This window comes from Nymphaea colorata, chromosome 9, assembly GCF_008831285.2.
Source record: "Nymphaea colorata isolate Beijing-Zhang1983 chromosome 9, ASM883128v2, whole genome shotgun sequence".
Classification (NCBI taxonomy): Eukaryota; Viridiplantae; Streptophyta; class Magnoliopsida; order Nymphaeales; family Nymphaeaceae; genus Nymphaea; species Nymphaea colorata.
The window spans coordinates 19805203-19829179 of record NC_045146.1 but is presented as its reverse complement, the minus strand read 5'-3'; the positions used below and the strand labels follow the sequence as shown (position 1 = coordinate 19829179).

The 23977-nt window shown below is 39.6% G+C and overlaps 2 protein-coding genes across 4 annotated transcripts; both read right to left on the bottom strand.

The window, feature by feature from the left end:
• Positions 1–1651: 1651 nt before the first annotated feature.
• On the bottom strand, positions 1652–5524 carry LOC116261085 (hypersensitive-induced response protein 4). The gene is made up of 5 exons (XM_031639692.2): positions 5167–5524; positions 4110–4230; positions 3913–4004; positions 2503–2599; positions 1652–2243 (listed from the first exon to the last, which is right to left on the bottom strand). The coding sequence occupies exons 1-5, from the start codon at positions 5353–5355 to the stop codon at positions 1870–1872; spliced, it is 873 nt and encodes a 290-aa protein (XP_031495552.1). The 5' UTR covers positions 5356–5524; the 3' UTR covers positions 1652–1869.
• Positions 5525–8961: 3437 nt separating this feature from the next.
• Positions 8962–23750, bottom strand: LOC116260436 (uncharacterized). Of its 3 annotated transcripts, none has more exons than XM_031638776.2 (10): positions 23379–23750; positions 23028–23233; positions 21386–21511; positions 18454–18552; positions 17146–17288; positions 15324–15432; positions 11580–11687; positions 10778–10918; positions 9891–10220; positions 8962–9541 (listed from the first exon to the last, which is right to left on the bottom strand). In XM_031638776.2, the coding sequence occupies exons 2-10, from the start codon at positions 23103–23105 to the stop codon at positions 9521–9523; spliced, it is 1155 nt and encodes a 384-aa protein (XP_031494636.1). In that variant the 5' UTR covers positions 23106–23233; positions 23379–23750; the 3' UTR covers positions 8962–9520. The 3 variants fall into 3 exon arrangements, with proteins under 3 accessions (XP_031494636.1, XP_031494637.1, XP_031494635.1); XM_031638777.2 differs by having other exon boundaries at positions 8962–9532; positions 23379–23748; XM_031638775.2 differs by lacking the exon at positions 8962–9541 and having other exon boundaries at positions 9711–10220; positions 23379–23747.
• Between the last annotated feature and the right edge of the window lie 227 nt (positions 23751–23977).

The following is a 23977-nucleotide window of genomic DNA, read 5'->3' as shown; positions in this document are numbered from 1 at the left end:
TGCGAAATCAGGGTGGGGGTAGATTTCCTTTGAGAGGAAGTCCTCAGCCGAAGCTATTTGTCGACTATATGTCATTAAGCAAGGCGGCCGACCATCGCCTTACTCGACGACGAGTATTCACTTACTCGCCCCCGCGTGACTCTACGCGGTTGTGGACGCAGCATATGCGTCAATTGAGAGAATTGCTCCTAACCCACGCGCACCCCCTTACGCATCCAAACGCTACGCGTGGGGAACCTACTTGATTCCTCAACGACAGACTTGCACTTCCAAAGGGACTAATGACCATGATGCATTTATACGCTTCGTCGTTGCACCATTGCGCTGCACATTCCACGTGCATTGCTTTCTGCTTGACTCAACGTCCGATTGAATCCCACATGCTTTCTGAGCTATGCATAAGTTGGCCAAACAACATATCCTTTTACTGGCTTGGTCGGGCCAAACACGGTCGGCTGGCAACACTCTAGATCATCAATTAACATTGGTTATATGCACACCCCCATATAGAAAAAATTGTGCAGAGGGACCAAAAGACTTATATCTAAGTAAAAAAAAAAAGCATTATAGAAGAAAAAATAAATTGAGAAAAAAAGTTAAAAGCCAAAAATATACATTTCCTTATAAAAAATTCGAAAAATACCCCAACCCCTTCCTTTTGCCATTTAGTAGATTGTGGATGCATACCCCACCCTTGTATATGCAACTCGATCTCATCATCAATCATCAGGCAAATAGTCGCAGTTGAAAGCTACAAAATCAACGTAATCAACTACTATTTTATTTTAGATATTCCCTGCTATTGTAAACGACAACTATGATATTTTCAAAATCTCAGCGTACCTCATTGCAATTGAGAAACTAAGGAGGTGTTTACCCTCGGATCTCATATTTGAGGCCGGACCCAACGGGAGGTCCAAGGGCATAACAAATGCCCAATCTGATACCTGAAGATTTAAGAACCGAAACGGTCTCAAATTTGTGGATCTCATGTCTGGGGAGGGTAAGGACTGTAGAATGCTGTGGCAGGAGGTCTCTCGACATGGTGCCGGAGTCCTTCGGCCGAGGGTTTCAATTGCAACTGGCAAAACTGGCAAAACCGAAGAAATTCCACTCGTACAACGGAACAAGCAAAAACAAAGCGGCTGAAACAGAGGGTGTAGACCCCACAGCCTTGAAGATTCTGCCAATCCACTAGGTTTCTGGCGTAAAATTCACTCTCAAGACAAAAGCTTTTTTAAGGTTTCCTTTACAATGATGAACAGCCTACCATAGTTCCCTAGTTAGAAAACGATGTATCTAATATTTATATTTAGCTAATCTCCTGTTTACCCTTAAACCTTTGGAAAGAAACACTTCTTGCTAACAAATTTAACGTCAATCTGATTCTGACATGTCCATAGGGATGAATTTCAATAAAGGTAAGGACATGTCAATGACCCATTAAATAGGAATAAATGCGAGGAATTAAACGCAAAACTAGGCCTCCTTTGTCCCCCTCACCGACAAAACTAAGGTGGGATTTTCCCCTACATGGTTTTGGGCAATGAGAGGGAAATAAAAAAAAGGAAAAAGTAAGGTAGAAAAAGAAGGATAATAGAGGGTATAGGCAACCGCTGATATGATAATTGATAAAGAGCAAAGGCTTCAATGCACAAACCCAGCATTCCTTCTTTACCAGAGAGATAGCAAGTTCCAAAACCTTATACAAAAGAAAACTTGAGCATGTATAGCAGCGACGCAACACTCATCAGCAGAAGCCGTCCACATTTCTCTTTCTCCATAATAAACATGCGAATGTGAAATTTGAGATTAGATCAATTATAGAAACAAGTGTTGGAAGCTGTATGATACGACTCTGGAGTTGCATCAGCCAATATTTACATCCGTGACGCTTGCAGCCTCCAGCAAACCATTGCGTATCTGATCGCTTATGTCTCTCACATGTCCTGGGCCATGTGGGATAAAGACTGTGGTGTTCTTTGACGAATTGCCGAGATCTTTAATTGTATCGAAGTACTGAGTTATCATAATCAGGTCCATCACCTCCCTTGCAGATGTTCCCGGGACCGTATGGGAAAAATCCAGCACATTTTCCCGTAGGCCTTGGGTAATTGCCTGCCGTTGGCGTGCTACCCCAACTCCCCCAAGGTACTTCGCCTCTGCCTCGGCTTCTGCCTTTTTCACCTGAAGTACCTTGTCCGCCTCTCCTTTGTACACACTGGCAAGCTGCAGCCTTTGAGCTAGAGGAACAAATATCAAGAAACCATCAAGAATGGAATGTCACTCGCGGGTCAAAGGCAATAGAGAAGAAATGAAACGGATCAACAGCGGAAGAGATCAATATAAAGTCACAATCAGGATTGAAATGCTCAAAGTAATGTTGCTTTAAAAGGTTAAGACAGCATCAGAGCAGGGCCATCCTTCATATGTACACGCTAAATATTATTTACGCGAGGTTGCAGAAAAAATTCCTCAACATTGTAGAAGAAAGGCACCTACCTGCGTTGATCTCATTCATCGCTCTACGCACAGAAGCATCTGGAATGATGTCAACCATCAGTATCTGCTCTATGTTATATCCATAAGCTCCCATTACCTGATCCACAGTCCAACTTAACAACAAAATTAAATGCAGAATAATTTTGCAAGGCCACGTGAAACTGCAGTTGTCTAGTCAAAGCTATTCACAAGTATACACCAACAGATCCACAACTTGTCCCCTTTATATGCTACTGAAAATTGTCCAAAACTAAGTCCTTGTCACCGAATCAAAACATAAAAGTTGCGGTACTGCAAAAGACCATGAATCAGCAGAGCAATGGGATATGTGTGAACAACAGTACGTCGAAGTTAACTATTTGATACCTAAACGCGCTTGTAGCACTCAGAGACGATAGTCACCAAAGTCAATTATGAAATATACTGCTCTAATCGAAATCTATGCCGTTGTGAAACTGGGGAGAGGATTTTGTGAAGACAAAAAAAACTATCGAGACGTCCTTACCTATTATCTTTTAGTCTTCCACAACCATATGCAATTTCACATAGAAACCGAGAAGCATGGTGCAGTATCACAAAAGAGAGCAGAACATAAATTTCGTGTGACTAACCAAGTTACTTCACTTCGGTTAACCAACGAAAAAAAGGAACTTTTGTGGGCTGTCAAAATATAGCCAGCATACGATGTCACTCTACTTTCCTTTGGAGAGAACATTCTAAATGTCAATTGGCGAATGCTTAATGCCGCAAGATAAGCAATTATGCCACTTACCGACTTTGTTCGGAAAACGAGATACAGTAAAAGTGTTTCTGGAAAACTTATATAGCTTTTTATCTTTTCTTAACTGTTTTGCACTCACATCCTAGACTACTTCTAAGTGCTTTGAACTCATAATCCAACAGGAACTTTTGTGGGCTGTCAAAATATAGCCAGCATACGATGTCACTCTACTTTCCTTTGGAATGAACATTCAAAATGTCAATTGGCGAATGCTTAATGCCGCAAGATAAGCAATTATGCCACTTACCGACTTTGTTCGGAAAACGAGACACAGTAAAAGTGTTTGTGGGAAACTTATATAGCTTTTTATCTTTTCTTAACTGTTTTGCACTCACACCCTAGACTACTCCTAAGTGCTTTGAACTCATCATCCTAGATTATTCTCACAATAGCTCTAGAAAGGTTAGCGTGACAGATTAGTAGATTACAGAGTCAAGATTGATGAACGGGTGGCCGAACAAACTTAAATGTGAAAAGCAACTTTTGCACTATATATAAATCAACTGATATTTTCCTAATAAACAACATCGTAGATAAAAGACAGAAATCTGTGCCTCCAAATAACTACTAAAAATTTGATCATTTCGCCCAAAAAAGCTATTCATGGAAAGATTGGCCACGACCATTACCTTTTCCAGTTCATCCAGCACGGCCTTGCCGACATCATCCTTTTGTTCAAACAACTCATCCAGCGACATCCTTGGCACATGTGCTCTCACAACTAGCATTTGAAGGTAACATATGCGATAGTGAGTGCATATTGCACGATTACGCGTTATATACTAAGGTAGGTCTGCTAACAGCTGAAAAAATAGAATTGCTCTACCATCAAAAACATAGGCTTGAATTTGTTCTTTGGGGTTTTGCAGCTCATAGAATGCATCGTCCGCATTAACCCTGACAATACGGTACTGAATAGAGCATAGAATTTGTACGAACACGTTATCCTGCATAAACAGAGAAACCGCGACACAATTCATCATATGAAAAAAAGGAAAGCCCTTGATCAGCTTAAATATTTCAGCTATCGACGTATACACACAGTCGCACGCACACACACACATTCCTCTACCCATTCCCTACATTATATTCCCATTCAACTAGATTATATGACCTTTCAAAGAAAGGCGTGAGAAAAACTAGTTGAGAGGAAGAGGAAACGGTGGATAGAAGAATAGCCTGTGTCTTTGTTGATTGAAGTAGGAGAGGAGGACGAGGTGGTGGCGATGGTGGAAGAAGCAGATGAACCCTACTTGGAACAAGATAGGGAAGAGAAAACATCATTCGCTCCAATAGGTTTTTGTCAAATTTATGCAAACAACATGAATTTCGGATAGTTGATTGCCAAACGAGGAAAAAGAGGGGCTGGCAACACGGTTCCAAGCGAGGCCGCGGAAGTTAAAGGTCTGGATCACGGGACACATAAGGAATTTCACAGGGGTAGGTGAGAAATCGGAAATTACCGCGGGGAAGGTCCGACGAAATTGCCGCCCGGAGGGTGATGTATGGCAACAACGAAGGCAATTTCTCCATGGAAACGACATCACGGAGGCAAACCAAATTTTCAACAATTTTAAGGATGGGTTTCTGAATAACCAGAAACATATGAAGAAGTACAAAGAGGAAGGGGTTCAGGCCTTCAGGGGGCCATAGCCAAGGGAAACAGAGAGAAGCTGGACCGTAGGGAAGAAGAAAGAACAATTACTTCTCAGGATGCGATATATGTAGGATCGCCTTAATCTGGCTATTGTATGGAACACGGCATGGCATCGACCGTGAGCACGCTATTTGCCGAAAAGAAGAGTAGATAGAAAGATAAAGAGAAGCGGTGATCATCCACGGGATGGGATGGAAACGTGGTGTTTGAAAGGAGAGGAGAGGACCTTGGTCTTCGTCTCGATACGGACGTCGATGTAGGAAAGCCTGGTGGAGAGGACGCCTGCAAGGCACTGGCCGATGAAAGGGTTGACGAAGTGCAAGCCTGGCTCCGCCAATCTCTCGAAACGCCCCCATCTCTCAATGATGCCCACGCTTGCCTGGTCGATACAGATACAGCCGAACGAGTTTCCCATCTCCCCTTCGCTCCCTCACCCTCTCTCCTTGCCGCCGGTCTGGAAGAATGCAACGCTCTCCTTTCGAGAATCACACAAGCTGAGAGGGGTTTTCTTCAAATTCGTTCGGCCGTGCCTCGTTTACCGTGACCGATAAAATTGGCCTGATCTAATTTCAACAATCGAAAGGGCATCCAAAATTCATGACCTATCATGTTTAAGACTTGGTTGACTGAATTTAAACGCTCCTTTTCACGTTATGCATAAAAAATAACATGTAGGGGGCCTTTGGACGATAGCATGGTCTTGTTATTAAATCGCCATTCAACGGCGAATGGATTCAGAATTACCAAAACTCGTTTTGATAAAACCTATTTTGTGTACTTCAGGCAAACCTGATTTTTACTTCCTTCCTAAAGATTTTGTAATGTCGCCCAAACATTTAACCCGGGTTAGAATATGGGATTTTACCATTAAGTCAATCTATGTCGTGTCTTGCTTCTTGACAAGTCTCTCTTGCTTTGCCTTTGTCGGAGGCAAATGCGACGCTGGTTCGTCAACCGCCATCCCTATAGAGTTTCAGAGCATTAATGATCCTTGCCGTTCATTCACCGGCTTGCGCATTTCATCCAGTTCACTGTTGCGAAGAAGTCACAAACTAGTGCTCCCTCTCTCTCTCCCTCCTTGTCTGTCTCTCTGTGTCGCTAATGGTCTGGAACCTTGATTGCTGCAAGCATAATTTAGTAATGGTAAACGATACTCTAGTTAAGACTGGAGGCATGATAAACCAAACGGTATAAAGTCGGTCTAAAGAAAATGAAACTCACCAGTTGCCGAAGGGTTATCCACAAAAAAATATTAAATTTAATATATTGAAGAAAAATTTAGCCTTGACCTTGAAAGGAATCAATTGAAAAAGTAAAACTAAGTCCAAATCTAGATATTTAGATTGAAAAGTTTTCGTCAGCATATAATAACAGTAATATCACTATTGAGACAAGCTAGGCATTTCATCTTCGCGCAAACTGCTTTACAAGGTGAAAAGTTAAAAGCAAACGGGTCAGCCAAACTGCATCAGTGACCAGACCATGAAGACATTTAGCTCACTTTGTGTCATAAAGCAATTTGCTTATAAATTCAAAGGTAACAATTCAGCTCTCTGCATTATAACTTAATCGTTCCTTGATAGCTGTCAATCAGTTAAATCATTGGCAGATGATTCTCAAGAGCAACACGGATCTTGGCAGCCTCCTACATATATTAGGAAGGAGGCCATGCTAGTTCTATGCGTCAACCTTACATCCCCTACAACCGGTGGAGTGACTACAACCGGTGGAGTGACAGCCAGTTTCATTATGTTGGGAGATGTTATCGCTATTGTGAACAGTGTATGAGGATTCACAAGTAATGGAGTCTGTACTCAATAAGGGTTTATTTGAGTCGGTGATACCTCGTAATCTTTTAAAAGAATTTCAAGCGAGTTATTTCAGTTCCATATATGGTTTCCTTTCCCTGCCCTTGATCTTGAACTAAAGAAATTCAAGTAAAAAAGTAAAACTATTAGTATAACACTCCACGATGAGAGGTTTAGCTCCATAGTGAAAATTGTGATAAACTTTCGAGGGTCCTTAAAAGGGGTTTGTTAAACAATTAATTGCTTAGTTTCTAGTTTTTTGAGGTTGGAACAGAAGCGGCTAGAGGGTCACTAAGTTACACTGAACCAGGAGTCCAAGTCCAGTATGAGAGTGGATTGAGTTGTCCGGTTCACCATTCAAACTTAAGACCCCACACTTGCAAACGAGTGTGCCTCAACAGAGTGAATTGTAGTACTCTATTATAAGAAGATTAATGTCAGATTCAAGACTGGATAAACTTGAAAGGCCTATAAAAGGAGTTATTACGTGATTTATTATCTTGGTTATTAAGTGATTTATTATCTTGGTTCATAACCCTTTTGGAGTTAGAATCAAACATACTGGGGGCAGGTTGGGGTTCATGCGGGAGTTGATGGGGTTAGTAGAGTGACAAATTTAGTTATTTGTAGGCAAAAAGGTAGTTTATTTCTCTAACACATCAACATTTCCATTAAGCAGCATTCATAAATGGGTCTCCCTACCATCTACCATGGCTAAATGTTTCTTTGCAGTACTTGCCCCAGCTTCAAATGCTCATAGTTACATAACAGGTATTGCCTTAGAAAACCAACAATAATCCGCGTCCAATTATCTAGACGGATGAGACAAAGAAAGAGAGAGATCACTGACTCTCTTATTCATCTTCCTTAATCCTGCTTGAGTATGGTTAAAGGGCACCCGAGATCCGATGCTTGGGGAGAAGAACAATATAAGTGCTTTCTTTGTTATCAGATCTGATGCAAAGAAGGACCAGACCAGTCATGTACTCCCTCTAGTTCCACGCCTTAGGTCTCACCTTTGCGTTTCAGTGCAAACAATGAGACCTCAGCATTGGAATCCGCCATTGATTTATTATTTTGGATTGCACATTGTTTTGGATTCAGATCTGGGTTATGCGTTCAGGATTTGACCCAATACTTTCATTCATCCGTATAAATGGACGACAAACTTATTTGTTGAGTTTCTTGTTTACTTCTCTTATCGTTTACTGCACTTTCCTTTTACAACAAGTGGTAGCTGTAAGAAGGTTCAAAATTGCCGTTGATGCAAACAGATCCCACCTCTTAATCATAGTCACAAATTTAATGTTTAAAGTCTTGTCTAATCAAACATATATGTTCTTTCCTGTTTACGGAGGGAAAAAATGGTTTCGACTCATTAGCTTTTCCTGTCCTCTGCAAACGTTAAATAATTTTTTTTGCAAACTTTTGCCACCTTTTTATGCCATTTCTCGTAGGAAAAATTTTTGACCTGACAATAGGAAAATGTTTTGCCTTATGTTAAAATTGTACTTGTTAGTGGGGTCTAACATAAACCCACATAAAGAGAAGGAGCAAAATAACGAATCAAGAGGAACCAATGGAGGTCAAGAGCACCCACAGTGGTGAAAGATAACGCGGTTTACCAAAACCAACTGAACATCAGAAGGAGCTCGCATATAGCTTGCAAGTTTTGCAGCTTCATAGATTTAAAATAAAAAAAAAACCATATTTAAAACTTAAAAAAATTCTGAACGAACTGAAAATAACCATAATTTTGTAAGGTCAATTACCCTCCTTTTTATCATCTATGGACAAATATGCACCTGCTTTACATATAACTTACAAATTTTGCTGCATTGTTCGTCTCTTGACTGTGTAGTAGATTGTTTTTATCTATAAAACAGAACGAAGTTGATCCAATCAAAACCTGTTGACACTTACATGATCGAACTAGATAATCCTGGGGCTGATTTTTGCAATGCATGGTTAGACCCAATCTGCGTTTAGGATTAATATCTAATATATAAGAGGCTGGCACTATATACAAGATATGTATACCAAGCGATTAAACCATTTAATCCTGAATTAAAACCTAAGTCAATGCAAACCCAATAAATAGGTTCATTATGCCAGTCAGAAACTAAATTTAAATGTATTGATAAATTCAATTTCAAGTTCACAATAGAAAAGTTCTAATGCGATCTTCATAGGGCACGTGAACAAATATTTGTAGAAATGGTACCCCCAAGGTTCATTGGAAACTACAGGCATGCGATGTGGAAAAAGAATTGCACTATGCTGTGGTCTACAGTTGATGGGTAGGTTATGGTATAGGGATCGAATTGGCTAATTACATGACTATGTTCATACATGCATGATATAAGGGCCGTCAATGAGACCTGCAACTCAGCTCTGCACACACTGTAAGCGTGTATATCTAAGCTGTATTGTTGAGGATGAAGTGACGAGACAAGATATTCTTGCAAAATACCAGGCATGCAGTACCTTCATCAAATTTATACTTGACATTCTGGTGCTCTATAACAGACCATCCAGTACGTTCTTTTAATATGCTTGACATTTCTTAGGTGACTGAGAGTTTCTGCTCATCCAAAAATGGAAAATGCTTAAGTGGAAAACCAGGTCCTTTATGTGATTGACGACGGTTTGTCAGCCATCAACATACTGAAATTATGCCTTTGTCCAGATAAATGCAGGTTATCAGACCAAATCTGATGCACAATAACCAAGGAAGTCACTAAAATTACTCCTCCCAGTTTGATGCTGCTCTCAGCAAAATACCTGTTGCACCTGTTCCAGTTATGACTATGAAGTAGGAAAAGCAGGGACAGGTGGACATGGATGTCTTACATAACCTAATTCATTGGATAAGCAGAACCCCACAAAGAAAACCTAATCTGTTTAACGAGTGAAAACTCACAAACTTGCCATTTCAAAAACAACTTTGAACAGGAAATAATGATCCAAACACAAATTACAAACAACAAAGTGCAAAAGGGAAAGGTACAGTATGGTTTCTAAGAAAGGAGTTAGCATCAAGCTAAACATTCACATTCTATAAGTTAAACCACTTTTACATTGAGCAGGTACTGTATAATACAGCAGCATAAAATGTGAGTAGAGGCGACAAGGAGGATACCTGAGGTGGACGAAAAAGCAATTCTGATGCAGCAATGAGAAGTGCCCTTTCCATGAAAACAAGTAAAAGGGAGAGCAGATCTGTTGAATCCTTTGCTGCTAAGAGCACTCTAGCAGTGTTTAGTAGTTGCCCATCAACCACATGAGTTTCAGTACCTGATGGAGGAGCTGTATCTTGTGCATTGGTGCTTGAACCTCTGCCGCTGCTTGTAGTGCCATCTGAAGGCTCACCTTGTCTCCTCTCCTCGGTTGGACTTCCAGCGTTGCCATCCCGTGAAGCTCCAAGAACTAAATCAGGCCGTGCTTCCAATCCAGCATGCCTTAGATGTAGCTATACAATTCCACAAAAAATGTTGAGGTAGGAATTGTCAGAACTACGAATTCTTGACTGGCAGATGTTTCTGCATGTTCAATTTTGTACTGGCTTCAACAAAACCAAACTCTGCATTGGTTTGACTATTATATAGTGAGGTATTGTTCAAATGAACAATGGAGAGAGCTTTGCCAAATTACTGTTTTATAGCCCATCCCTAAAACCAAATACATCCTACCTGTCATGTTTAGTCTGAGTGTGATACGACAGTATGATTTGAACAAAAGAGTACATAGTTTAGAATGATTTTGAACGAAAGGGTATAGTTTATTGGAAAATACAATTCCCAAAGCTTTTTATAATCTTAAATTGGATCAAGCATGCACTGGAATTGATAATGGGAACTCTAAAAGTCCCTAAGAATGATTTTAACCATGGAGACAACAACTTATTCCTTTCTTAATTGATAGAGTATGTACTAAGGCATAGTACTGAAAATGTATTATGAGAAGAATGCCCTAAAAAACTGAGAGTACTAAAATAGAACAGGAAAGAATTCCAGTACTTCATGGTACCTGAAGGTGTAGGTTAACTTCATCAGGTCGTGAAAGAAAAGGAAAATCGCCTCCAGTCTTCAGAAATGCACGACGCGCACCAGGATAACGATCACCAACCTGATCCTTCAATGGTTGAGGAATAGCACAATAATCGTTGGTCTGCAATAAAAAAATCACAGAAACAGAAGAAAAAAACATGAAGTTGAGATTCATCAAGCTGTAATTTGATAAAGCTGAAAACACGTACTGTCAACATGGGATGGATGGTCATGGCTTTTAATCTTTGGATCCACATTAATGATTTTATCGATGTACTAAGCATGGTCGTTATGATAGGAGTAAGATCTTTGAAATTTTTGCATTGAGCAAACGTAGAAGCATGAACACCAAAACCAAGTGGTTGACTGGACCTACAAAAACTGATCAGTGTCTTCCTGCATCTAGGATGTCACTTAAGCATCTATACCTACCAAATGGCCCATGCATTCAACCTTATTTGACTCCTTCACATGGCTTTACTATATGAAATTTATCCTTTTGGCACTTTATTTGATGTATCAAATTACCAGAAAAGCAAACATCCTGTGCACAAGGCCTTGACTAGTATTATTGATAGGTTCTTTTTGAATTCAACATTTCAAAAACCTATAATAGTATCTACAGTCTGCATATGGAAACAGCGCAAAAGAAAATAATTGCGATGTAAACATAGAAGCACCTCCATTCATCAACTTTAAAGCACCAACACATAATTATGTTATGTACTTAAATTATCTAAGAAGCTACCAAAACTGTTCGTAACCATGTTGGCCTTACGTACATCCATTATTGTGATACAAGAATCTGATAGCTGCAATCTTCCAACCGATGCTGCAGCTGTGTTCAAAGTCAACCTTGAAGCCAAGTCCTCTCTTGATAGTGTCTCAAGCTGTGGGGTGATAAGTTAGAAATGGTAAACTAAAAATCGTAGTTTACTGAAATAAAGTCTAAAAGCAATAAAAGATACAACTATGACAAATGGCATCCAACAGTTTTTTGCAGTTCATGGTTTAAAGTTTTAAACATAATACAAAGAATCAAAAACTATAAATACAGCTAAAAGCAATTATTAACCTGAGAATTGATAAATATATCTGAATGTGTAATTAAGGTTCAAATTGCAACATTTGATTCAAGAAAGTTTTTTATGCCACTCTTTTTCCAGTACTCAAGCCACTTGTGGGCAGACTACGGAAGACTTTATAAATTGGTAATAGAAGGCAGGTATTAATTGTTATGCCAGTTAAGTTTTCAATAAAACCAGTATCCAATTGACTGCTGTTAAGCGGGGGCTTTGACTTGAAGAAATTAAGATCAGAATACATCCCATGCACTTCTACACTTTTGAACCTTCCATTTTTGTTCACCTGATACAAACAGCAGCCATTTTTGTTGTTCAACAAGGTAGGGACTGTTTAGCCCCATCTTAAGAGTTCTATAATGAAGAAATATAGAGGTATTCAAAAGGCTTTATGTTAAATACTTTTAGAAGTTGATTAGAGGTTTTCTGAAATTTTAGAAAGTTGGAAGGGTCCACTTTATTACTTTGTTATTTCTAGTGGACTAATTTTGTAAAGTTGTTAATAACCTAATCTCTTTTAATATGAGGTAGGGTTACGTGAATGAGAATTAGAACGTTTCCTCTCTCTCTCTCTCTCTCCTTTCTTCCTCCCATAGTGAACATGGTATCAGAGCGACGGCCCTAGGCATTTAGGGTTCCACGCTCCTTCTCTCCCTTCCTCCTTTCTCATCTTTCCCGTCAGCTAGGGTTTCACATCTGAAATCACTGCTGATTACAAAAGGAGCAATCAAACGGGTTGGTGAAAAGGGGCTAATCACGTTTAACATGTAGAGACGTGATTAGCACCCTGGTGTTGCTGATTGAAGACGTTGAGTTGCAGAAAAAAAAAAAACAAAAGTCAAGTGGTATAGACTGGTTTCAGATTTTTTTTTGGGCAGCATCGTTGGAGTCAAGATTAGTTTTAGGTTGCCTCGTTTTTCCAGCATAGTTGCCGTTGAATGGAGTTGTCCAACCTATGCATGCTTCCTGCTAGGCCTGGGCGTCGGGCCAGCCCGGCCTGGCCTGGTTGGGCCCGGGCCTGGGCCGGGAAAAACCGGTCCCGGGCCAGATAGGGCGGCCCGGCAGGCCCGACTCCCGCCTTTTAAAAATAAAAAAACTTTGCGGGATGAATTTCTGAAAAATATAACAGTCTTTGTGAAAATTTCATTAATAAGGTGGACCCGCTTTGTAATTTATTAACTTTGATATAAATTTGGCCGAACCCTAGTTTTTCTTCATTTCTTCATCTGATTTTCTCTCTCCTCACGGGAGCTCCTTCTTCTTCTTCTCGTTCGACGGTGGAACCTGCAACGTTCTGCAAAGGATGATGGAACCAGAGAGGGTGCGGAGGAAGGAGCCCCGTCTGAGCAACCGACGCTCACCACCGCCGCCGCCTTGCTACACGGCGGTCGTCCTCCAGTCCTCCTTGACTCTTTCATTCCTCCCCCTTTTTCTCTTTTCTATTTCTTTATTTATACCCTCTTCCTTCCCATCTCCCCTTCCACAGAGAATGAAAGACCTCTTCCTTCCCATCTCCCCTTCCACACAGAACGAAAGAGAAAGAGAGAAGATAATCTCTCTTTCTTTTCTATTACTGTGGCCTATTACTGTGGCAGCAGCCCAGGCAAGAAGGAGGGCTACAAGACTGCCACCATTCAACTAGAGAAAGAATTGGTAAGAGATATAATCTCCCCAAGTCCCCTGCCCATCTCTTCTTCTCTGGTTCTCACTCAATTCCTGCTCGCCTTCTTCCTGTCTTTAATCTGTGCTCCTCCCCTTCTTGGTGTTTCTGTCTTTAATCTGTGCTCCTCCCTGGCGTTTCAACCTTTCTGGCTCAAGGTGGAGAGAAATACCGATCTCGTCTATCGAGGCGGAAGCGTGGGGTTGATGGGCCACGTGTGTGTCTCTCTGCTCCCCTCCCTCTCTGTCTCCCTCTCTGGCCTATGCTCCCCCTTCCCTCTCCTTCTCTGCTCCGGTCTCCCTCTCCCTCTTCGCAAGCACATGGCCCGGCCTATCAAACGGGCCGGGCCTGACTTTTGGTGGCCAGGCCCGGTACCCGGCCCGGCAATATTATCGGGGGGCCTGGGCCGGGCTGGTTGGTCAACTCCGTTATTTTCTTGGTATTGAAGTTGCTCGTAGTAGTAAAGGGGTTGTGACTGCCACACTTCCTATGAATCCTCAGATTCATATTCATGATCATGAATCAGAGACTTTTGACTCTAGATCTTACATATCTCTGATCGAGAAACTTTTATATTTGACCATCACTCATCCAGACATTAGCTTTGTTGTGAATAAGGTAAGTCAATTCATGGAAAAACCTCGAAAAGTTCATTGGGAGACTGCCTTAATGGTGGTAAAATACTTGAAATCAGCCCTTGGAAAGGGGTTATGGTTCAAAAAGGGAGAAAGCGTGGACATAGTAGCATATAGTGATGCTGATTATGCAGGGTCATTAGATGACAGGAGATCTACTACAGGTTTTTGCGCCTTTGTTGGAGGGAATCTTATTTCTTGGAGAAGCAAGAAACAAAATGTGGTTGCTAGATCTAGTGTTGAGTTTGAGTATAGAGCTATGGCCCAAACTGCGGCTAAAATGTCTTGGGTCAAATCGGTGCTTCTAGAATTGGGGATTTTAGTGAACCTCCCAATGAAGATGTATTGTGATAACAAAGCAACAACCTATATTGCAAATAACTCTGTTTTTCATGAGAGGACAAAACACATTGAAGTGGATTGTCATTATGTTCGGGACTTGGTACAAGAAGGAGTCATTAACACTATTCATGTCTCTTCTGAAGATCAAGCAGCTGACATGTTTACTAAGGCGGTTCCCATCGGCGATTTCTTGAGAGGATGTAACAAGTTGAGCATAATTGATATCTATGCTCCAGCTTGAGGCGGAGTGTTAAATACTTTTACAAGTTGATTAGAGGTTTTCTGAAATTTTAGAAAGTTAGAAGGGTCCACTTTATTACTTTCTTATTTCTAGTGGACTAATTTTGTAAAGTTGTTAATACCCTAATCTCTTTTAATATGAGGCAGGGTTACGTGAATGAGAATTAGAACATTTCATTTCTCTCTCTCTCTCTCTCTCTCTCTCTCTCTCTCTCTTCCCTTTCTTCCTCCCATAGTGAACACTTTTCAACAAGCCAACAAAAAAAAAAAGATTTACATTATATGAGCGATGAAAGAGAATTCCTAATTAGATCGAGTGGAATCTGGAAAACTGTTGAAAACGCACAATTATAGTAGAATGTGATAAATAATTGAAATGGCAGCAAAATTGGGATTTAATACTAGTTCATGGAGGAATGTGAACATTTAAAGTGCTTGATGGTTCAATGAAGATGACTAAACCGAACTGTGTGAGGGCAAGTCAAAGAAAAACCTTCCTTTGGAAATGCACCACCTTTCAAGTGCAAAAAGAAAATGTGATTAACTTGAAGATGTGCAATAGATCACCTGGCTGACAACAAAATCCACAGAATCAGCAATGAAAGGTTCGTGTGGACCATCATGAATCCCCATCAAAATATGCCTCTTCAGCAGAAAGGATGGTGTCCAATTAACCCTGCAGTTGTAATAAAGTAAAGCATTTGAGAACACACATAGAAAGCATTCAACATTTCAACCATTTTCAAAAATGAATAAAAAAGTGTGACATTAGAGCCAGCAAAATATTTGAACATATTATCATAGCATATTATCAACCGTGTCACTTTACCCAACCTCCGGAATGAACAGCACCATCACAACGTCATGGAAGTGATATTCCATGAAAATACAGGTCTATGACTCTATAAACTCATTTTGTTGGTCGATTCTTCTTGCATTGATAAAGTGACATATATAACACAATGTTGATGGTTGTATCGCAGTGGCTCCCACAAATAAGGTGACTAACAGGAAGAGTAGGGTGGAGTTGAAAATCAAACTGAAGTCCATGAGGTGATTCTGGCAATCTCTTTCTTGTGGAGTATGCTGGCAATCTCTTTCTTGTGGAGTATGTCTCTTGTTCTACCTTGTTATTCACATTTATTATTTAAACATTTTAATGAGTGCAAAGCAAGATACAGAACACCCAATAATCTGTAATCTTACCATAACACTCTTAGTCTTCAATTGCCTATGAACATGGTTTCAACTTTGGAAGCCAAGAAGAAAAGTGAAGAAGTAGTTACTAACAAGTGATAAATTAGGAAATGCTAATGCTGTGACGCCCACATCCATACAGATTGACAGTTTATAGGTAGAGAATCACACTTCTTTTCTGTTTTCCCCTTCGCTACATGATGATTAGATACCAAAATGTTGTCAAATGGGAGGAAATGGGATATGGTCTGTAAAAGGAGAATTGAAGGTTAAATATCATGATGAATACCTGAAAGGATGCACCAGTAAATTAGGTGATAGGCGGACATCGGCAATCACTGATAACTTGGCTATTTCCATTAGTTGTCCTAGCAGTCTCAGGCTTGTGTTGCATGATAATTGAAAAACCTAGGTCCATATGTCTATATCTGTACTACTACTCTTGATCCTAGAGTTCTTAAGAAAAAGAAAAAAGTACATGATAAGAAAAGGAAAAAAATGAAACGGAATGTTTAAAAGTGCTTTTTCATTCTTTTCTTATCCTCAAATATATTTTCAAGAAAGCAAGGTTTTGTGATATACTCAACTAATGTAATATGCATGGTACAATCTTCCAGAATCACATATTTTCAGGGTGGAAGTATGAAGTTATGAACTCTACAAGATCAACGGAAATTTGATGAAACCTATTCTTTTCATTATGCATTCCTCTGCCCATGCCCATTTCAACATATATGCATTATGCTGAAAACCTATGTCACATGAGTAGGGGTGCTGGTACAGTGCTTTTAAAAAAAATATAGGTGCAGGTACAGTATATATGTGTGTGTGTGTATTTGATAAGCTAATCCTGGCTATCAAATCATGGGCCTCCCACAAACCACTGACCAGAGCCATCCCACCTCAAGGAAGCTTACAGAAGCACAAGAAGGAATTACAATAAGAAAAAAGTATATAAAGGTCATCTATAAACAGCTGCACCCAACCTGTTTGCTGAGTGCATGTGACATAGCTGAAAGTTCTCGAAAATATTTTCTAACTTTCTATTTGCTCTCCCTTCCTTTTAGGCTGCTGCTATTATTCATTTCAAGGTAAAGCTGAAGATGTCATGAACATGTGACAGGATGGCTGCAAAATATTATACACGTTACTTATTCTAGAAAACGAACATAGGATTTTCTAGAGAGCTTACAGAGACGACCAACGCATTGCAGCAGCAAAACAGCGTGTCTCTAAAAATGCATTTGAGAGCACCAAAGATCTGACACGCCTAGGACGATGTTGAGCAAAAAGTTGTGCAAGGAACCCCCCAAGTGATGTACCATAAAGATGAACCTTCAAATCATGTGAACAATCAAAACCAGAAGGTAATATATTTGTAAGATTGACAATTTTAGAAACTTGTTACTAAAACAAATTTGGAACAAAACAGATCTTCTGCGTCTCCTGCTAAAACAAGCTTTTTATTGTATCTAACAATTTTAGTGAATTTCCCCGAGAGGTTTGACACTCTTGGTTGGGCCAACAGCTGGTAGGCGGACAGTCGTTGGTTCAAATCTAAAAGGAACCTGCCCCTTGTGCAAGCTGATACATGCCCAGACCATGAGGGCAGGGGAATGTCATTGGGGGTCTCACACCTTGGGAGAGCAATGAAGTCTCTCAGCCCAAGGTGATTTCCCTTAGATAATCTTTTTCTAAAATAAAATAACAGCATATATATATATATATATATATATATATATATATATATATATATATATATATATATATATATATGAGCATAAAGCAACAAGCCTCGAGCTAAACATCATTCCTACACAAACTTCCAAATGATGCCTAAATTTTAATTAGGAGTAAAAATTTGCATTCTTCTGCTATACTACTCAGACATGTCTCTGTATAGTAGTCGGTATACATATTATTTCCTGGATAATCCATCTGAAAGAAAATTTGCTTTAGCCTTAGTCATGTTGATGCTTAAAATGGAGATACAAGTACTGATGATCCATTTGGAGCAAAAACTTATAAAACTAATGCAAAAATTCAAAAACCAATTAAGCACACCTTCCTGAAATCTAGCATCAAACTTCCTATCAAGGCTTACAATTCAAAATGCAGTTCTCACAAAGGACTTAAAGAAGTTGTGATCAAACTTTTCATTGTACGAAGTTAGAATGAGAAACTGGATTGGAAATGGAAGCAGAAAATGGGGCATCTTAAAAGTTCAGGAAGCAGGACTGAATACATTAGTAAAGCTTAGGCCATGTTACGTGAATATCGTGCATAAACATATGTTTAACCTTATGTACCTATTTGCATGTACAATCAAATATAACATTCACTTTAAAAAAGAGAAATGTGTAGGACCTTAAGCAACAAGCATGTTACCAATTCCATTACTAGATGCAACAGTTTCGCTCATAAGTCATGAGTTACCACTTGTAAACAGTAGCAAAATAATATACGATCTAGTTGCTTCATGCAAAATAAGCTCTCTTACGTGATGAATGTCAACAGCATCCAAGAACTTCTCAAAGGAATGGACCCATTCTTGATGGCTCCATACACAGGGAATATCAACAGAAATTACTCGATAACCCTATAAAGAAAAGATGTATGACATAAGCAAGTAATTGAGACTTACAATCAAGGGATTAAAAGTAAAAAATAGTCAAAAGTAAATAATTTGTGAACACACGAAAAGACACACAAACATAAAAACATGCATGCACACAAACCACACACCAGACACAGATATATGAACACACATGCACACTTCGTGGTATGAATATATACATGTACCCGTATGCCAGGATGGTAAAAGGTAAATGGCAAATTAGATTCCTTAAGCTTATGTGAAAGAAGAAACTTCATCTCTGTCTGGCATCCTGTTTTATAATTAGTCTGTCACAAGGGTAATTGAAATAATTTCTCCATCATAGGCATTATCCACTATGTCACATGGACTTACCTAGAAGAGCACAACAAAATTATTTTCAGCATTGTTTTAGTCTAACACACCAAATGAAAAGTTTATTCTCGTATCTAACATTGTCAAGAATTTTGGGGGACTTATAAGTTATAAGGGGTTGGCTAAGTAATACAGTTGTTTTGGCTCCTAGCATTTTCTGAAGCTAGAACTGAAAGCTGAAACTGCTAGGGGTTGCATTGGAATCCACCAAACTGGGAACCCAAGCCTGGTGTGGGAGTGGGTTGTGTCGTTATAGTGGTGTTAAAGAACAATTCAACACTCAAACTTGAGGTCCTATATGTACGGACATGTGTTCCTTAAGAAGAGGGATGATAATGAAAAGTTTAGTTTTGTATTAAGATTGTGAAGGATCTTGAAGGACTTATAATTGGGTTGGCCAAACTGTTAAGTGTCCTAGTTCGCAGCCTTTTTCGAGCTGGAACACAACTGCCAAGAGGGCAGGTTGGGATCCACCAGACCAAGAGAGCAAGCCTAGCATAAGAATGAGTTGGGTTGTTGCAACGGTACCAGAGTCGGTTCAACACTCAGACCTGAGGTCCCAGACATGCGGACATGTGCCCTAAGGAAGGTGGATTGTAATACCTTAGTAAAAAGTTCAATCAAATATTTAAGATTGTAAAGAATCTTGGGGGGAATCTTGGGGGGATTATAAGATTGTAAAGAATCTTATATATATATATATCTCCTGTTGTACCACTGTACCCACATTCTTTTAAGTCGTTGCGTGGTACCCATATCTCCATACTCGTACCCGGATGGTACCCATGCCCATGTGACTTAGCCTATAATACAATGACCAACAAATCTTTATAAATATTTTCCCCTGTTTTGTTGATCTCCAGAAGCGATCACATTGACCTCTTTATTTCTCTCATGTTCATCATTAGGTAATTGGTTGCACCTATTTAAAAACTAACTACACTTTTTCGCCGCCACCCCAAACCCCTTGTTTGGATTAGAAATTGTTTGTCTAACAAGGCTAGGTTTGCCAAATAATTTGTGAAACATAAATTTGGATGTAGATTTGAAGGACAGGCTTTCACATGCAAGTAAACTCTCAAATTTTCAGTAGCTTTGAATTTGTGTGCATGCTACCAGCTTTACAAAAAAGGTCCCCTACCAAAAGATGGTTCAGACTAGAGTAGGAAAACCATTACGGTTTTATTTAAAAAAAAAAATCAGATTTAAGTGAGTTAAAACTTAAACCATTAAACTTGTTTTTTTGGTTCCATAAAAGAAGTCTCAAAAGGCTGCAGATGACACCAAGTCAACTTGTTCAACTTCAGATATGTAACCAAAGAAAAGATGGAGGGCCAAGACCAGTAAGACAAGAATCTTATTTGTTTATCTCCTCAAAATCAACTAAAGAATACATGCAATCCCTCCAATGCCCACAACACTCAAGAAGAGGAAGACAACCATAAGCTACAGAAAGATTAAAAATATTATTAAAAGAAATGTGTATGGCATGTCGATTGTTGTACAATAACGAAGATCTGCAAACCATTTCCCTTAACTCTCAAGAAATGTCTAATCCATGTAGCTTTCACAGTAGCTGCAGTCGTATACCTGAATTTGGCTTCTATGCTCCACCTTCTAATAGCCCTTTTCTCATCAAGAAACATAAAAACTGCAAAATTCATCTCTTCTCATCTGGACCTCTCCTGCCGAGTCCGAATCAATATAGGTGATAATATTGTGTAACCCATTCCACCTGTTCTCGTAAGAGAGTCCATCAAAAATTATCCCTTTCAAGTACTTGAGAATTCTTTTCACTGCTTCTGTATGTTTAGTTTTTGTTCTTGCACAAACTGCAACAGAAGTTGAATACAGAAGTATGGCTGTGGCCACTGCCAATGCCAAATAGACTAGACATTTCTTGGGAGAGTTAGGAGAGATGATCTTCAGATCAATGTTATTGTGCAATAATAATTGTGCCGAACACATGGAAATAGATCTTGAACATAAATATATAAAACTGCATAACATTCTATTGAAGACAAGTTGATGGATTTGTTCACAAAGCAAGATGTCCATGGTTAAATGTGCAACTTGAGGGAGGCTGTTGAGACATGATGTGCATACTGTAGTTGCTTCTTATATGTAATTTGCCTAATACAAACAAAATGGAATGCAGTTCTGTGGTGATACAAATATTTGTTTAGGTTCTGGCAATTTTATAAGTACGACCTGCATGATAAATAATGACAAATGAGATACTTTAGAACATTCATCAAATCTTGCTGGTAAATCAAATTATGTCTGTTTAAATGAATCAAATGCTTGAACGGAAAAAAAAACTTGAAATAAAATGTTTTGCACATTTTACTCATGCACCGAAAAGGCTTGACATTGAAATTTTATTTCTTTATTTCCAAAGTACCACAGCAAGGAAACTCAAATTGAGATGAAAGGAAAGCTCAACACCAAAGTTTACCACCTTTGATGACAAGGACATGATTTGTTTATAATAGACATCCGCTGTTCCTGCAGTGCCAGGAAGACAGATAAGTGGAGGCACCAGCTTAGGACCATAATCATAATATCGCCACTGGTTTGCACCGATCTGCAATGGCCATTTAAGTCGATTACTTACAAAAACACCTCAAGAAACAAACAGGCTAGTAAAGATTAATGTTTCTACATTTACAGTTTCAGAATGGTTACAGAATAGCAATCAACTCTTAACTAGGGTTATCAACTGCAAGGACTCAAAGAAGATTAACAGAATAACTTCTTACCAAAGGCAGCAATAGCTACATTCAATTCATAACTTCAGCCATTAGGACATAAGTAACAATAAACTGTAACCTTACATGGAAATACTATTAGTTCATAACAGATTCCAGAATATAAATATTCATTAATCATTACGATAGCAATACACACAGATAAAGCAGAAACATAGAGAATTGAACAAATATATATTTGGAATGTATATTAGACCAAGGACTTGAGATAAGGATGGGGCTGTAGCTAGAGACATACCTGAAAGAAGAAATTTTGAAAATGAAAAATGAAAACAAGCAAGTTATTAGTTCTGGAACGTGACAGTGCGACAAAAATGTATATTTCAAAACAAACAAACTTCAACACATATTCGAGCCAATCTTTTCAAATCTTGTAAGTTGTAACACACCATTGAAAAGTTCAGTCTGGTCTCTAAGATTGTGATGAATCTTGGGGGACTTATAGAGAAGGTTATTAAGTGATTGGTTGTCCAAGTTCCTAGTATTTTTAGGTCAGAACCAAAGCTGCTAAGGTATGGGTTGGGATCTGTCTGCCTAGGGGCCCAAGCCTGGTGTGAGAGTAGGTCAGGTCGTTACAGAAGTGGAAGAACTTCGGTCATTATGGATCACTTGGTAAAGGATATGTTTTGTTCTGCTCTGTATTGTGCCCACAGGTTTTCTATTGATTGTTCATCACGATGACCATGTTCACTGTCAATCAACCACCAGTATATGAACCAAAAAAGAGAGACGATATCCATCGGAGGTTAATTTTGTTATTCTCTTGATTAGATCAATGTCGCATAAGCGAAACAACTTACACGAAGAGGTTTGAGATTATATTTCCGGTCCACTTTCCCTAGAACAAATCTTCCTTGGGTAGAGTTTCCGTTTTAATGGGTGAAGCTTCATGTCGTCAACCAGAAACGAAATCCTACAAGGTTAGCCACCGATGACATTGTACTTCTTTCCTTGGTCAGGTCTTCTGCTCAGCCCACACCGATAGCGTTCGGAAGCGGCTTTGCTCCTTTTGCACAGTAGGTAGAGCCGTTTCTTGCCTTGAGCCCTATTGGTTCATTTCCGAATAATCGACCGCTCATCTTAGGATAGCCAGAGATGAGGAGGTCGATTGCTGTTGCCTACAGTCTTCGTCTAGTGATAAGAACGCCTGCCCCAAAGTAGCAGCACCCTTGGGAGTTCCCGTCCTACGTTGCTGCTAATCGTACAGCAACAACGCCCAAGCAATTTTGAGGGGATTACGAACCAAAAGAAACGAAACATAAAATAAAAACCACACATAAGCACACGAGAAAGGGGATCCAATCGTAGGGGGGAGGGCGTGAGAGGACATACAGAGATCTTGTGGAGGGGCACCTGGGACTTGAAATGGACATAGTCCCCGGGTACGGAGTAACCACCATCCCTCTTCATGACTACAATGATGTGGTGATGAGCGATCTAGTCCGACTGCTCTAGTCTATGATTCTAGAGACAGAGGGAAAGATCGCGCACAGGATCGTGACCGAACAACTGAGGAAATTCCAGTTTACTTTCCACATCTGCGTGTAGGTAGAAGGAAAGATGAGTAGCAAATCAATGAAAAATTACAGATAATCCGGCTTGATTCATACAGGAAAAGGATAGCCATTAAGGAAGATAGCGATCACCGATCTAGACAATTGGTAACTAGATTGCTAATCCTACCGGAAAAAGTCAGGGTCGTAATTAGCCTCTACTTCCCAATCCGCCGATCATGACAGATAGAGCTCGTCATCGGCATCCCACAGTGTCCTGACGTTCCTACCTACCAGCAAAGAAAACGCCACCACCCCACCTTCGGTATACGCCCCAAAAGCAAGGGAAAAAGTGAAGCCCTTGTTTAAACCCATCTTTTGGTCATAAACTAGGATACCCTTCATGTTGTCAAATTCCTTTTGTGGGTTTCGCGATTTTGATCATACAAACGCCGACGGAGCTACAGCAACAATAACAGTTTGATTAGATCCGGGTCAGTTGGAAACTTGGAACTAGGGGAGCCCATCCCACGGTTCTGTCAAAATTCAAACTGTAGAGTGGTGAAGGATCTGCATGTAGTGAGAAAGAACAATGGCGTGCCGAAAAAAGTTTAGGTGGCCAGGGAAGGCCGCATCTCTTTTTGGCAACCTAAGGTTCTTTATTCAAGTTTTAAAAAAATAAAAAAATATATCAATTCAATTGTTATGACCTAATAAATATAGCATTGTCATCATGATTAAGCGATTGTACTAGCACCTTAATTTGAATATTCATTGGATATAAACAAT

What these genes read in the sequence shown, in the direction of transcription:
- LOC116261085 (XM_031639692.2), bottom strand. Translation starts at nt 5,355, where the DNA reads ATGGGAAACTCGTTCGGCTGTATCTGTATCGACCAGGCAAGCGTGGGC. An exon ending in GTATCGAGACGAAGACCAAG is followed by an intron (nt 4,231 to 5,166) that starts GTCCTCTCCTCT and finishes CTGTTTATGCAG; the next exon opens with GATAACGTGTTCGTACAAAT. An exon ending in TGCTGGATGAACTGGAAAAG is followed by an intron (nt 2,600 to 3,912) that starts GTAATGGTCGTG and finishes ACTGTGGATCAG; the next exon opens with GTAATGGGAGCTTATGGATA.
- LOC116260436 (XM_031638775.2), bottom strand. Translation starts at nt 23,105, where the DNA reads ATGAAGAGGGATGGTGGTTACTCCGTACCCGGGGACTATGTCCATTTC. An exon ending in TCATGTCCTTGTCATCAAAG is followed by an intron (nt 18,553 to 21,385) that starts GTGGTAAACTTT and finishes TTTTCTTTATAG; the next exon opens with GGTTATCGAGTAATTTCTGT. An exon ending in TGGATTTTGTTGTCAGCCAG is followed by an intron (nt 11,688 to 15,323) that starts GTGATCTATTGC and finishes ATCACCCCACAG; the next exon opens with CTTGAGACACTATCAAGAGA.